Here is a 15,145-nt window from a genome sequence, read left to right as displayed (position 1 = left end):
GGAGAGACAAAAAGAGGAATTTCATAACTAGTCAGGACTGAAAACTGTGATGAGGTAAAGCTTAACTAGGTGTGTGCATCAGTAGCTGCTCGGGGACAGCGCAAGTAAGAGTAAGACAGAACAAGGCGACAGGTTTTTTAAAGTTATTGTTGCGCTCACGAGAAAAATACTGTACAAATTAAAAATCAGGGCGTGATCAAGCCCAAAGGTTTGCTCCAGCAAACAGCTAATGAGCATTTTCTTTATATTATTAACTTCTACGAGCTTCACTTGAGGGCAGGGTGCTGCAGCGTGACTTGTGCAAATAACACAGTCTGCTTTATTTTATAAAGTTTGCTGCTTTCGAAATGAGAAGAATGTGTGTATGCGTGTGTAGGTGTGCGTGTATGTGTCACAGTGTCCTCACACTCTGTGACAATGTGCGATGAAAAAAGCTATAAATATGAATGCAGAGGTGGCTCCTTGGTTACAAGAAGGAGGAGTCAGATGGGAGACATGGAAGATATGATCAAGGTTTTTGCATGCTTGGTTAAAAGAACAATACAAAAATCTGGGAGTGGAGTTGCTACAGCGATTTCTTAGCGTGAGAGACTCTAGATGAGTTTCATGTTGTATACAACGACTTTTAAGGTGTTTCCATCAGAAAAACAGACACGTGAAGGGAAAAAAAGCTTAAAAAGCAAATGGAGATACTGTCAGGATGAAAAACACAAAGAATTCAGATAAAGGGATAATAGATACGATCCAGTAGCTGTTCAGTGAGGCAGACAAATGGATAATGCCTCGAACTGAATGGACCACACTCCAGGGACAGGTGACACAGGACAGGACTAGTCACTGTCTCTTCAGGAGTAGATGTGAGGGTTTTTAGAAACTTGGAGTGGATGCCACTAGTGCACGTTCCCATGGTAACACAGGGAGCCTCGCAAACATCATTATAAATGAACCGCACAGACGCCTTTCAGTGCAACCTTGAAGTCAGAAACAAAAGGTATGAAGTGAAGTGAGGGGCATGATATGCAGAGGAAATGGGTGGGTCAGCACAAAGAGCCTGAATGGAGTGTGCGAGCAGACACTCCATTCAGGCTTTTTTAAAGAGTGTCATTTTAAAGAACTAAGACCTCAGTAAAATCAAAAATGCAGCATTTACTGTAACAGATATTTGCAGGCTTCTGTTGACTGACTTTTTAATGCTTTTTAATGCCAATGTCTGAACAGTTTGTAACATCATTTCAAACATACAACCTTACCAGACTTTCTGAGTCACCTCTGTCAGCGAGATTTTGGACCACTGTAACATAGCTAGTAATTAATCCATGTTAGCAGGTCAGCCAGTGTTAAATGATTACCTAATAAGAAAGCTCGAGTAACCTTGGCCAAAAGAGGATGTGACTGAGGCATGGCATTTAATTCATGGGACCCCTGTCTGGTTTTGTGGCTTAAATAAGGTCATGCTACAAACTTAGCATTACAGATTCATGCAGTTAAGTTAAAGCTAGCTGGCTAACCTGTGCTTGTCACCCTGCTAACGTTACAGCTAAATGACCTGACAAAGGGTCAAATCTGACCTGGCCTGACATTTAGCGATCCAGCCCACTTAGGATTTGAGTTTGACACCCCTGCATTACAGCTAACAAATTATAAAATGCTAGTTTCCTATCTTGCAAATGACTTCAGCAGCTAATATGACCCAAGCTTATATAATATGTTAAACAGTGTTGAATTTAGCCAATACTGAATCATGTAACAGTACAAACCAAAGATTTAAGTAAAAATTGCTTTCTGCAGTACGAGCTGTGGGCGATGGAAGGCAGGGGCAATTAGCCAACACGTCAGTGTAGACCTGCGTCATGTATGTCTCATTGCTGATTTGGCAAGTGCTAACACTAGCCACAAGCAAGACTGACAGACGTTCACCATCAATAACAGCAACAGTTTTATGGGTGTTACACTGAGAACCATAAATGTGAAGTAATAGTATCGCAGTGTTGTGTTTAGTGGAGAAAATGTCTGTTTTATTTATGCAGCTATTTTTGAAACAAGCTCACCTGCAAATCTTCTTGGTTTGTCCTGTGCTGGTCTTTCACAATGGAGCTCCTCGCTCCCTCCTCTCGCCTCACGCCCTTTTCTCTCTTTACATCTGGGCTCCAAAAGTTGACGCTGTTCATGCTGGGGCCTGTCCTTCCATCCCTACCTCCTTCCAGTTCTCTTCGCAGGTTGTTGTTCTCTCTCTGCAGATCCCTCAGCTGAGAATGGAGATCAAATGTGGAAACCTCTCCACGTCCAGTCGAATTCATTATCTGTGTGAGTCTTCCAGACTGCCGCCGTAAACTAGAAGTCCCTCCAGAAAGAAAACTCTGGTCTCCACAAGGATCTGACAAGTGATGCATCCCAGAAGATGTGATGTTTGGGCTGCTTCCCGTAGCTGTCGTCCGGCCAGTGTAGGAGGAGCGGCTGGTACTTCTACCTAGTGTCATGGTGCCTTTGGGGTACCCACCAGAGGGTTCCAAGGACTCCCGCTCACTGGGATACATAGTACCTGATGTGGCATATGCAGCACTCAAAGACTGAATATTCTCCATAGACAAGGTTTTACCCCCTGGTGCTGTCGCTGAACCACGCGTTGACCCTTTGCCTGCTTCTGGCTCAGCTTTGATTTTTGAACCTGGCCTTGACACTGACCCTTGTCCCCCAGTCAGTTTAGATGGTGTTGCAGGCACACCTCCTGACACAGAGCCTGGTTCTAACCCTGAACGGGCCCCTGGTGCTGAGCTTACAGCCTGTTTGCCTTTCCCGTGTTTAGGGGACCTTGAGAAACGTGAATGAGATGAGTTGCCATCGGTGTGCCCACTACCTTTTGCAGCAGCAGAAAGCTTGCTCTGTGTGGGCTTGGCTCTAATATTTAAAGGCATCTTTTTTTTTTTACATGGCAAAATACAACATCTGAAAAGAAACTGTTAAAGCTGAGAATATGCTCATGTCCTTTGTGGATAACAGAGTAAGTAAAGGCCACGTACTGGCCTCTCAGTTTTCACCTGTCCATGACTGATTGTTTAGGGCTTGAGGCTGACTTTTATTTAGTCCTATTTGAGGAAAGCAGCAGTCACTGTTGTCAGCAGGTCTCCCAGACACACAGGTCAGTGGTCTTGTAATTTCAGCTACAGTGCAGGACATCATGGATTCTAAAAAGGTGAAAGTGAGACAAATCATTTAAAACCAATTTGATTTGGCAGTTAAAGGTTGCATCAACACAAGCAGCTGTACAACCTAAATAAAATTACACCAATGATTTAAATCAAGAACTACCTAATCAACACCAAGCATTAGAAGCAACACCTATATAACAAACAATACTGTCAACTGTACTTCTGGTCACAGCCAGGCTGATGTAATTCATGGTTTGTGGTAATTATTTAATGAACATTTTAAAGAAATTAAACATTTAATTCCCCAGAGAACCTTTTACACAAAGGTACAGGATTAGTGTGCTTCTTCAGGAAAAGAGTTCGGACCAAAGTGCTTTACAACTTGACTTACAATTGCTAAAGTACTCCCTAATCCTCGCTCTTCCTTATTAGGGGAGAGTGACAATGTGAGGACAGGAAAGAAATGTCTCTAAGCAGACTGCACATTAGTGGTGCAGTATACTACAGGCTACTTCTACACTCTCGCTCATTATATTTAGAAAACCTCCCACAGTCTCAGTCACCGCAGTAGATGGTGAAAGGATATTAAAAAAAAGGAAGATGGACCAGTATGACCATTTCAGCACCATGGACAGCACTAACTCTACTTATTGCAAAGTGCTGGGATTCTAACCTGCAGGGAAAACAAAATTGTGTAATCTGCAGTGAACATAGGAAATTGCAACAATTTTTACCAACTGTCCCTCAGGTGCAATTGCAAATTTGTCATTATGCTTTGCTAGGCTGTCAACATACCTGTACCTTAGGCTCCAGCTAAAACTGGAGAGAAATAGACACCGTAGTACATGTTAAGACTATATCCATGTCAAAGTAAGTGCACCCCAGCATCATCCTAGTCCACAATGGGGGCCTGTCTGCAAATCTGCAGAGGCAAATCCACATCATAATCCCTCCTCTAATCCATGAGGATTGGGTGCTGGGACTCACTACACAGGATTCAACTGAGCGATTGGCTAAGTGTTCTTGTCAGTCATAACATAGCTGTCAATCCCTTATCCACTGTGGAGACAATGAAGTTAGCGTCATGAACCTTCAGTGGTACCCATTTGTGTGTACTTCTGGTATATCAGTGGAGGAATGTGGCCAATAATTAGTAAATATTGTTATTCTATTAATTAGATAGTATAATAAAATTACAAACAGGCTCTAAACAATTCTAAATTCTACTCAAGGTAGCTTGGTAAGCTACTATTATAAGCTTTGCCCTTTTGCATTATTCGCATTAAGATGGAGGTATCACAAGTCACTGGTCCATATTCATGGAGACGCGCCAAGTTTACGCAGCTGCACGCTCCCACGTCAAAAAGAACGAGAAAGGACAGATGAAGGAAGAGCGGAATTCTGAAATAAAGTAGACAACGCCTCACTTCATTTCGGTCCACAAGCCGCTGCACTTACTTCTCAGTTTGCAGCCAGCTGTTGCTGCGAAGAGAAAAGTCGAATCACCGCCCAAACTGCAACGGCATAGATCGGTTGTTCCGGATGATAATTTACAATCCTTTGGAAGGCTTTTCCTGGAGCTCAACATCCTGCCACCTCAATGGAAAAACTACCGAGCAGACCTAACCGTATTCCATGCGCGGCACGAGTAAAACTGTCGCTGTGCATGTGATTGGGCAGCCTCGACAGAGACGGAGCATAATTCTACTATGACCACCGCATGACGGATTAGTTTCTTGCTCGTATGCACACGGCTACATGAGTTCGGACTCGTACCTTACATAATAATTAATCTGCCGCTAAAACTAAAAGCACACAGTTTAATTTGTTGAAATAATGTTTTCATGTTGGAATTATTTATTTTTTAATAATTCCACAAAGTCCAGGTGCGCACCCAAATGTTTGCCCGAGCTTACCGTACAGGTACCTCTCCATCACTGTAAAGTCCCATCAGTACCCTGTCCGACCTCGGCGCAGGCTCCATGATCTCAGCAGCTCAGCTTATGACCTGTACTGCCATCGGGTCCGCGTGGGCGCGCTCTCCCAGCTGGCGCGTGCGCGACGAAGAGCCGTGGTGGGGCAGCGCGAAGAGCCATGATTGGGTGGTTTCCTGTTTTTCATATACCTATGAATCATGAATTGGGAATGGTACTTGGAAGGTATTACGCAAAGCCAAAGCTCTGAAATTCCCTTTACTACACAGCAGCTGGAACTTAATATTGTTGGGTTTTTTAAACAAAAGAGCCCACACAGACAAAAGTGAGTTTGCTTGAAGTAGATGTAGAGACATAATTTAAGATCACACCATGTGATTGGGTAAAACCGGGCTATTCTGGAATACAAATGTGGTGACTTGTGACAGTGCAGTTAGGAGCTCTTTGAAGTGTATCGGGGAAGTGCAGCTGTTCGGCACGATCCTATTTTGCATTCAACAGACCATAAACCAGAAATTACAGTGAGTAACTATAACTGTATTTGGTCCTGGTTTCGGTCTCAGAAAAGAGATCCCGCCAAGCTAGACTACCGAGACGATGAAAACATGACATGATTTTGTTTTCTCATTAAACAAACAGAAAAAATAGATCATTTAAGTAGGTGATAATGAAGTCCTTAGTGATCTGTAACCTGCAACAAGTGCTGGTTTCATTTCCTCCCTTAACTTAACGGAAGAGAAGTAAAATTCTGTAGACGGCGGAGTGCTCAGTGTTGCTGGTATTTATGAAATCAAGCCACTCAAGGGAAATCAAGTCAAGCTCTATTATATCGTTGCTTTAGTTAATGTTGCAACCCAAACGTGAATGTGGTCTGAAGACAAATATTATATTTGATAAGCAGTACACCAAAGTGTGTGCATTCACGCAAGCCTATAGCAGATATGCCATGGGATTGTGTCGCCCCCGCATAGTGATTGCATAAAAAGTAATGAATGACTTTAAGCGTGTGGAGCAAAGTACATATAATAAAATGGGTAAATTACAGGTTAAGATGCTAAACAAACGCAATCAAAAGTTCTTCCGTCTGACAAAATATAACGGAAAGGAAAGCGGATATTATTTTCTGCAAATACAAATACAGGTGTTGTAAACCACTGGATTCGGCAAAGGAAAATAAAACAAATCAAGAAAATTTAAGCTAATACATCCAAATGGTCATAATAACAATAACAACAAATGACGCCCCAGAGAAACCAATTTTTAAATAAAACAACAGAGGAATAAGAACAATATGTATAACATATATATGGAAGAGTTAATAAAATTATAACACCAACCAAATGTATGTGACAGCATGTTAATGGAAGGTCAAGTTTGTTAATATTTAGCGATATGAAGGAGGAAGATCTTTGAAATCATGATTGTCTCTGCTAGCATGTAAAAGTAGGTTATATAAAACTTTCACTCATGTTGTTGTCATAAAATTTGAGGTTATCTGATGACAACGCCATTCTCATTTGATTCCAGAAAAGGGGTTGAGCACATGGGTGATGTGGCCATGACAACACAGACTTTCTGCACAATCGTTTTCTCAGCTGAAGGTACTTCAGTTTGGGAAAAATCTTATCCATCAGAACCAGCACAGCTACGTCCACCTTTTCGAGACAGAATTAGGGATAATTTTAGGATTGTGGGTTAAGTTACAGCCACAAAATTTGTGAAAATATACAGGCTGATTTTACGACTTTACCTTCTCATCCAGAAGCCTCTGTTGAACCATGAAGAAGGCCTGGCGGATCACACCATTCACATTTCCGTTAACACCTCTGGACAGCACAAAAATGGTTTTCACACTCCTGTATACTGCATTATGAAGATTCTCTATACATGACAGCCCAGGAATCCAGTCCCTTTCTTCTAAGCATAGACAAAACCTCCTGTGACCAGAGTTCTCCAGATTGACAGTTAACTCGTTGTAAACCCAGTCCCTCACAGCCTGGTTACTGGTGTCAAACACCACAAAGGCATCATATTGATAATGCGAATCGGTCCCAGCTATCTGGGAGTAGCCTTTGTGTCCAGCCCAGAGCACTTGCAGGCAATACCACATATCCCAGCCGTAGAGGTGCTTCAGTAAAGGAAGAACAGTAAACACCAGAGTCATAAATGAACAGGCAACAAAGGCTACACTACCATATATGTCCTGGCAAGAACGCTGGTCCATGGACAGTATGCTCTCACCCTGCTGAGACTCTGGGAATTCACACCGTACATCTGTGGTCAGATAAGGAATGTGTACCGGTGTAGTACTCAAGAAGTCAGCAAGCCAGGAGGTATTGCAGTCACATTTGAAGGGGTTGGCATGCAGGGTGAGATTCTCAAGGCGAGTGCCATTTTTAAAGAGGACAGGAAGATGCTCCCGGTTCAACTCTTTGATCTGATTGTGACTGAGATACAAATGTTTTAGGGACTTTGCGTTATTAAAGAAATCTTCAGGAATATAACTGAGCCGATTGTGACTGAGGTCCAGGAAGGTAAAATTGACTCCAAATATTACTGCATAATTTGGCAGTTTGTAAAGGAAGTTGTGATTCAGGTTCAGGTAATGTAAACTGGTAAGTGCAGAGATGTTTAGCCATGGGAAATAGTTTAGAGAATTGCTGCTGACGATGAGAGCCCTAAGGCTACTTGGGAGGTTACTCAGCACTTCAGATGAGAGCGATTTTAAATGGTTGTTGGAGATGTCCAGGTAGGTTAGATTTGTCAGGTTCTGGAAGAAATTAGTGTACTTGTTGTTGTCAGAGTCCCACATGATGTTCAGGTGATTTCCAGAGAAGTCAAAGTACTTCAAAGAATTGCAGATCAGCCTTTGGTTGATTCGCATCCCAATAGCATTGTTTGCCAGACTTAGAGCTTCCAATTGATTCAAATTTTCAAGGAACTCAAAATGATGGCCCATGCCCCTCATATTGAAATGAAAGTCATTGTTACTGATATCTAATATCTTCAGAGATGAATTAAGTTCCCTGAAAGTATCATTATAATAAAGATCAAGCCTATTGTAAGACAAATTAAGAAACTCTAAATGTGTCATACCTTCAAACACCCCACCCCTCAGTGCCTGGTTCATGTAATTGAAGGAAAGGTCTAAACAAACGGCATTCTCCATGCCTGAAACCACATGTTTGTTAAGGTACACAATATCATTCTGAGACAGGTCAAATGTCAGCTTATTTTTGCAATGAAAATTTCTCAAGTCCCACAGTGATGTAATTACTGGAAATCTTTTGTCCAGAACATCTGCTCGGTGCTGGAAGCCCAATAGTGTTGGGATATTTGTCACACTGTCTTCTAACATTTCCAAAGCATTTAATGGGTCTGTTTCCCATACACTGTTTCTAGATGTGACGTCTCTATCCATTAGAGTGAGAGGTTGATTATGAAGAGAGCCTGCATACAGGTTTACATCCACAATCCCAGGTCGTGAAATTGAGCTGCACTCAAGGAAATTAAGCATGTTCTGGGAGAGGTCAACAGAAGTTAGAGAGGGTAACTGTTTGACAAATGTCATATTAAAAGTGTTAATGAAATTCATTCTCAGCTCTATAACTCTTAGACTTTTTAACTTGGAGAGGACTTCAACGCTTTCACCAGAAAATTTTAGGAAAAAGTTGCCACTCAGAAGAAGATATTGCAGATCAGACATGTTGTTAAAATATGGGGAAAGATTAAGTTCTGGAAACGTCTTCAGTGGTTCATAGTTATAGATAAGGCTCAGCCACTTGACCCCTGTTAGCTCTTTAAAGAAGGTCCCATTTTGCATGGCATGTGCCAGGAGGTTGTCAGAGAGGTCCAATATTTTCAGTTTCTTCAATGGTCTGAAAAGGTCCTTTGGAAATGTTTTCAGAGAGTTTCCCCTCAAACTTAGGATGGTAATGGAGCTGTTTTCAGAATAAAAGGAGTTTGAATGTAGCTTTAGAGACTGATTATGTGGGCATGGAAAGCAGGGCCTTGCAGCATGGTCACAACGTTGGCAATTCCACTCCAAATTTAAGTCCTCCAGGGCAGTCATTTTGAAAAATGCTTTTTCTAAGACTTCTGTGATTGTATTCTCTCTTAAATCCAGACTCCCCAGTGAGAGTGGCAGTCCTTTAGGGATAGCTGTCAAATTATTATACCCTAATGTGAGGTTTTTCAGTTTGGGGAGCTCTTGGAAAACCTTTTCACTGATGTAAAAGGACTGGTTGCACGGGTTTGCATAAAAGCAGTTCTTGCTGAGGAAGAGCTTTTCGAGATGTGGAGTGTTTAGAGGGTAGATAATGTTGAAGATCTGGTTGTTCTCTAGATGAAGAACTTCCAGGCTCGCTGGTAACCATGGTATGTAGGCAAGACTGTTTCCTGACAAATCCAGATGTTTCAGTGTTAGTAGGGGCTTGAAAGCATACCTGGAGATTTTCACTCTGCAAGACCTGTCTTCCAGAGCTCTCGGACTGCCCGGCTGACAGTTGCCCGATAACTTTAGAGTATGCAGATTTGGGACACCTGTGAAAGCATGCGGCCATACTCGGTTTATCTTAGTCCGGCTTAAATCTATGTAAGCTACAGATGTAGCCTTAATGAAGGGGACGTGCTTGAGTGGTCTGTCACTGCAGTCAACTTTAGTTTCATTCAGATTGGTGTCACATGGTAAAAATTTTGTATTTATGGTCTTCACCAGTGGAAAAAGCTGGCTTAGGATGAGGATATTTTTAACCAGAGCCTGAAAAAAAGTCAACAAAATTAAATTCAGTTGCTTACAACAAGTTTGAGGATGCCATATAATATACATAATAAAATATTAACACCACCTGCATCCTACAGTACAGTGCAAAAGTCTTGGACAACCCCTCATTTCTTTACATTTTGCTTCCAAGGACAATGAAATAACAGATTCATAACTGACAACTTAACAAAGAACCAATTTCATGGCAAAGAAAACGCGTATAAAATAGTATTTTTGCATCAACGAGGTGATTCTCTGAGAGCCATTAAGTAAAAAACTGACCTATCCCTGTGTGTCCTTAAAACATTTAAAGGAACTGGACAAAAGAAGAAGTGGTACAGTGTCTGAAAGTCATACCCTTTAGAAATATGGGGGTGTCAAGTAGCCATTCTTTAGTTAGGAAAGCAGGGAGAAAAGGCTGAGATACGCCAGATCACACAAGAACTGGGCTGAAAATCACTGAAATGACAAGAAAGCTTGTCTAAGAGAGTTCAGAGTGAGAGAAAAAAGATTGACTCGTACAAGCGCGTTTTTAAAAAGTAAGAGGTGGCTCAAGACTTACACACAGTACCGTAAATCTAATAGAGCCTTATCAGGTGGTTTACATGTACGTAAATGTTTACACTGCGAGTTCAGACTTCCTAAAATGAAATATGACTTTCAAACAGAATATAATGAAAAGTCACTTACCACAGCGTGTGAAGTATGCATCGTGCTCGTAAGGTTATAAGAGGATGACTGTGCTCACACAAGAAGCAGTTTTCATTATGCAGAAGTGAAAGCAGGTGGTCAGGTATAAAGCAGTCTGATGCAAACCATGTGACCTCTTAAACTCACAAGGGAGATAACCCCCCCCCCCCCAAAACTTCACAAAAGAATATTTGTCCCATGACAATCACTTCTCAATTCAATAGCCACATTTTATCACTTCATAGGGGGTTTCCTATTGGTGGGAAAAAAATTGAAAGACTTCCTCAAGTAGCTAGAACTTCTGTTAAAAAAAAGAAATGACATTCGATTTCAGTACTAGTTTCAGGAATGCTCTCAATCAGTAACATGTAAAAATTCAAACACCACAGTGAGTTCACAATTACTTTATTAGGTGAATGAAATCAAAACGGCACGATTTAAAAAGACTGAATATGAAATAAGTTGCCTAAAGTGATTTGACTTTAACAAAAGCAACACGATGTAAAGCCCTTGACTTTACGGATTGTAAAGATTACATAAAGTAATAACAATCAATAAAATGTTTGTCAATCAAAAGTGTTTTGTTAAAACTTACTGGACATCCAGTGGAAACCACCACACCCACAGAAAGATTACAAGTAAAGCAGAGTTTAGACAAAGTGCCTTCTGGTGGGAGAGCACTTTTAATGCTTTGGCTTAAGTTTGAACTTCACACTGTCCTTGAAACAGGAACGTAACATCCCTTACACAAAGTGTCATTCTATCCTTTCATGGCAGCAACAGCAACGTAATCACTATACGGTGTTTTTATCTGAAATGTATCATCACAGACTCAGGTGTTGAATTATCCACAGAGCGATATTCATAAAGCCATCTGATTCAGCATCCACCTTGGAAAGAGAGTGGTTGTTCCCTGGGTACCACAGTAACCTAAGCAACACAAACCAGAGCATTACTGAATGAACAACAGACAAAAATAAGACTCCAGTTATCTCGTCTATATCAGGCATAAGCAATAAAACACGTTACTCAGGAGGCCGCTTACCGAACTGGAACTTGCTTTGCTTTGAGTGCTTTGTAATATTCGACTCCTTGCTTGTTAGGTACACGCTTGTCATCTTCTCCTATGGTCAGCAGTACCGGCGTCTTTACCTAGATCAGAAAACACCTTTCATGCTTCATTGTCCAACAACACTTACAAAGCCATATCCACAAACCCAAGAGATTTTCAAGGTTATACCTGTGCAACATGCCTAATAGGGGACTTATTCAGCATCTGCTCCCAAACAGCAGGGTCAGGCAGACAGTCTGTACTGTAGTTATAGCCAGCCTCAACCATGCACCTGCAGAAAAAAAAGGAACACAAATTGACTGCTTGACTGCGCCATTTTCTGTTCCTCTTGTATTTGTGTACATTTTGAACACTTCCCTCCGAGCTGATATCATTACAAGCTATAAATTGTAACGATATTTTGTTAATGTTCATTTTTAATCTTGGCATGATGTGAAAAATGTCCGATCTGGAAGTTCAAAAGCACTTCCTCTGTTGTGTTAGAGTAGTGTAATGTAAGCTGTTGGCATTTTCATGTGACACTAATATGACAGATCTTTGAAAACATACTGATCCCCCTTTTTTCCTTGCTCCATGTTTGCAATATGTCAAAGGATATTAGATTTGCTATAAGTGCACTTTTATTTAATTGGATTTACAATTACAGGACCAGTCCCCAGTAATTTTTCAATGTCTTTGGCTTTATTGCCCATTCTTACTTCCAGCTGTCGTAACTGAATAGAAGGAGTGTCGCTGCTAAAATGCCACAGTTATGCGGTTGCGTATGAGTTCCCTAAAAATATGCATAAACAAATGTGGGCAAAAGTGTGAGAATATGCATGACAAGACCTACCAGTCTGGTATGTCTGTGCTGCCAATCATAGAGGCCAAGTTGATAACAGGGTTGCGAGCCACACAAGCCTTGTAGAATTCTGGGTACTGTCCGATCAGATGACAGGCCAGGAAACCCCCGTGAGAGCCTCCACAAACTGCCACTTTCTGCACGTCGAGGTCGTTACTTTTCAGCACACTTTCAACTGCAAACTGGTGGCGACAAAAGCAGAGAACAAATGTAAAACATTTCAAAGACACGTGGACCAAGCAAAAATAAAAGTAGGAGGAGAGAAGAAGGCAAAAGGAGGGAAAACTGAACTGGTGTTATTTTTTTTTTTTTTAACCTTTATTTAACCAGGAAAAGTCCCATTGAGATTAAAAACCTCTTTTTCAAGGGAGTCCTGGCCAAGAGGCGACAACACGTTAAAATTACAAAGTTACATACTTATTATAAATAACAATTACATTTTAAAAAACATTTTTCTCTGGCTCTCTCAATCTGGACTTAAAAGCATTTAATGAAATAAGATCTGCTATCTTCCAGTCTTTTTGCATCATGTTCCATGTGAAAGGGGCAGCATAAGTAAAAGCCCTCTTTCCCAGTTCAGTTCTGGCAAATGGAACATTGAGCAAAAAAAGATCGCTTGAACGCAGGCTGTAAGAAACAGTACTTCTCCGTGTGAGCAGATCGCAAATGTAGGTGGGCATTTGTCCAAGCAGGGCCTTATAAATAAAGATGCTTTAAACAGAATGTATCGCAAACACTAAATATCGAAACCAATTAACTCAGTCATGTAAACAAAGCTATCACCATGCAGCAAACAACTGGATGCATGTACAGATATTCAAAACCATGACATGAAAAATATTGTGAGAGTTATGGACACTTACTTGAACATCTTTGACATCCTGGCTGCCAACATTGCCCAGCAGTGAGAGGATATTGTCCTGGCCGTATCCAATGGAACCACGATAGTTCACTGAAAGTATAAAGCAAACTAGGGGTATTGGGATATCCATGTACTGACAATAACTGTGATATGTAAATAATGTAACATGGTAAAGTGACATGGTTATTTTTTTAATCTTGCAATAATAAAACCATTAGTGCTGGATATTTTTGTTTGTAGCAAGTGGAAGTACTACAGAAATGACTGGACACAAAATCCAGATTACAGACTTTTCTAATATAGAAAAAAACTATATTGCCAACCAAAGAGGCCTTCCATCTATAAATATATCACCAGAACTAAGTTTAATATAAACATATGAAATCACTTTTGGTTTATCAAATTCTCTAAAATAAGAGGCAACTGCTTAGACTTGTGTTAAGTACATTAATGCATATGTTTTGCCTTATATACATGGTGACCAATTATGGCTACATGTGTAGTCACCCCACAAGTGCCCATTTTGAGCCAGGAAAAACCCTGAATTTGCTGTTCCAAGCCCCAGTCCAAATATTAAAGAGAAAGAGAATCATTCATGTTTTCATAGTCTAAATTAAAGTAATTTAGGGACGACTGTTCTCTTAGCAGGTCTAGTTACTTCACATTCTTATAAGAACTTACCCAGTAATACAGCAAAGCCCATTTTGCACAGCACAGCAACGGAAAGACCCCACTCAGCCACTATCACTGAGTGAGGGCCACCTAGTGAGATAAATATTGAGTTTGTGTTAAAAACTATTGCCTGAGTGTTTGAAACCATAGTTCAAGTGAGGTATGAAAGTAATATGCATGTAGAGTTACAGTATTTACAGTATTACTACTGCATGGACTACAAGCTGTGTCATAAAAGACTATTCTTGGGTATCAGAATAGCGCACTATCGTCATAGCAACCACAATCTTGCAGCAATAGCTCTCGACTGAAAGGAAACAAATCCCAAAACAGATTCAATCCTAAAAGTAAATCCAAAATGGATTAGTATCAAAGGGTTATTACTTTCAAATGGAGCTGTATTTCATGTATGTTATTAATACAGAGCATTTACAATATTGATTCTGCTTTTCTGGTATATTTCTCTAAGTAAACATTGCACAACAACTGATAAATACTCCCATTTTTGTCTCTACTGAAAACAAATAATGGTTTAAAAATCAAAATTAAAGAAACAAACCATGAGGAATGACAATAAGAGGCAGCTTCACTCCATCCTTAACCTCCTTTGGTTTGATCAGCAGAGCATCAAAATCAAGGCCCGCTAGAATAGCAAGATTTAAGAGAAGTTTGTGAGCCTTTCTGACATAAAAAAGACAAAACAGTTTTTAGAGGTGTAAACCCAAATATTATAAATATTCAAGAAATATTTACCAACTTAAAGTAAGCATTCCCAAGCTAGTTTTATCCAGCATAGCAACATTGAAACTAATTGCACTGCTGGCATACTGATTACCAAAAAAAGGACTGAACTTTAAGAGTTTGGCTCATTAGATAAAAAAAAAGGGACAAATACTACATTTAAAACGATCTCCAATGATTTCAGATTAGATGCTATTAACAATCTTACGATATTGACTGTTGTCTTGGTCTGGAGGAGGGGTGAAGGTCAAAATCTTCCAATCGATTTCTGGCAACATCGGAGAGTCTTCCAGAGTAACCCAGACTACATCCTCCTCGGACTCCCTGCTTGGGAGGAAACCCACCATCTGTACAAAAGAAATGGCACTGATGTAAGTGCGCACACACACACACACACACACACACACACACACACACACACACAC

At 40.6% G+C, this 15,145-nt stretch overlaps 2 protein-coding genes across 4 annotated transcripts in view; both read right to left on the bottom strand.

Moving 5' to 3' along the window:
• LOC102305843 (ERC protein 2) overlaps positions 1-10,804 on the bottom strand; it is a 181,797-nt gene extending 170,993 nt beyond the window's left edge. The window contains exons 1-4 of one of the 2 annotated variants that reach the window (XM_042227459.1): positions 10,533-10,804; positions 6,831-6,906; positions 5,063-6,735; positions 2,049-3,182 (exon numbers count right to left, since the gene is read on the bottom strand). In XM_042227459.1, the coding sequence (XP_042083393.1) occupies positions 2,049-2,912 (864 nt within the window). In that variant the 5' untranslated portion in view covers positions 2,913-3,182; positions 5,063-6,735; positions 6,831-6,906; positions 10,533-10,804. Of the gene's footprint in view, positions 1-2,048; positions 3,183-5,062; positions 6,736-6,830; positions 9,840-10,532 lie in introns of those variants that run through there. The other variant, XR_006055252.1, reaches the window with a different exon arrangement.
• Positions 10,805-10,920: 116 nt separating this feature from the next.
• The window catches only part of apeh (acylaminoacyl-peptide hydrolase), a 9,149-nt gene continuing 4,924 nt past the window's right edge, over positions 10,921-15,145 (bottom strand). For both annotated transcript variants that reach the window (XM_005914623.2, XM_005914624.2), the window contains 8 exons: positions 14,929-15,067; positions 14,539-14,622; positions 13,989-14,069; positions 13,309-13,397; positions 12,437-12,627; positions 11,773-11,875; positions 11,578-11,684; positions 10,921-11,462 (listed from right to left, as the gene is read on the bottom strand). In XM_005914623.2, the coding sequence (XP_005914685.1) occupies positions 11,357-11,462; positions 11,578-11,684; positions 11,773-11,875; positions 12,437-12,627; positions 13,309-13,397; positions 13,989-14,069; positions 14,539-14,622; positions 14,929-15,067 (900 nt within the window). In that variant the 3' untranslated portion in view covers positions 10,921-11,356. The remainder of the gene's footprint in view (positions 11,463-11,577; positions 11,685-11,772; positions 11,876-12,436; positions 12,628-13,308; positions 13,398-13,988; positions 14,070-14,538; positions 14,623-14,928; positions 15,068-15,145) is intronic.

This window comes from Haplochromis burtoni, unplaced genomic scaffold, assembly GCF_018398535.1.
Source record: "Haplochromis burtoni strain Fernald_Lab_line unplaced genomic scaffold, NCSU_Asbu1 Contig_9, whole genome shotgun sequence".
NCBI classification, from domain to species: domain Eukaryota; kingdom Metazoa; phylum Chordata; class Actinopteri; order Cichliformes; family Cichlidae; genus Haplochromis; species Haplochromis burtoni.
The sequence above is the reverse complement of the archived record's forward strand: the minus strand, read 5'-3'. Positions and strand labels throughout refer to the sequence as shown.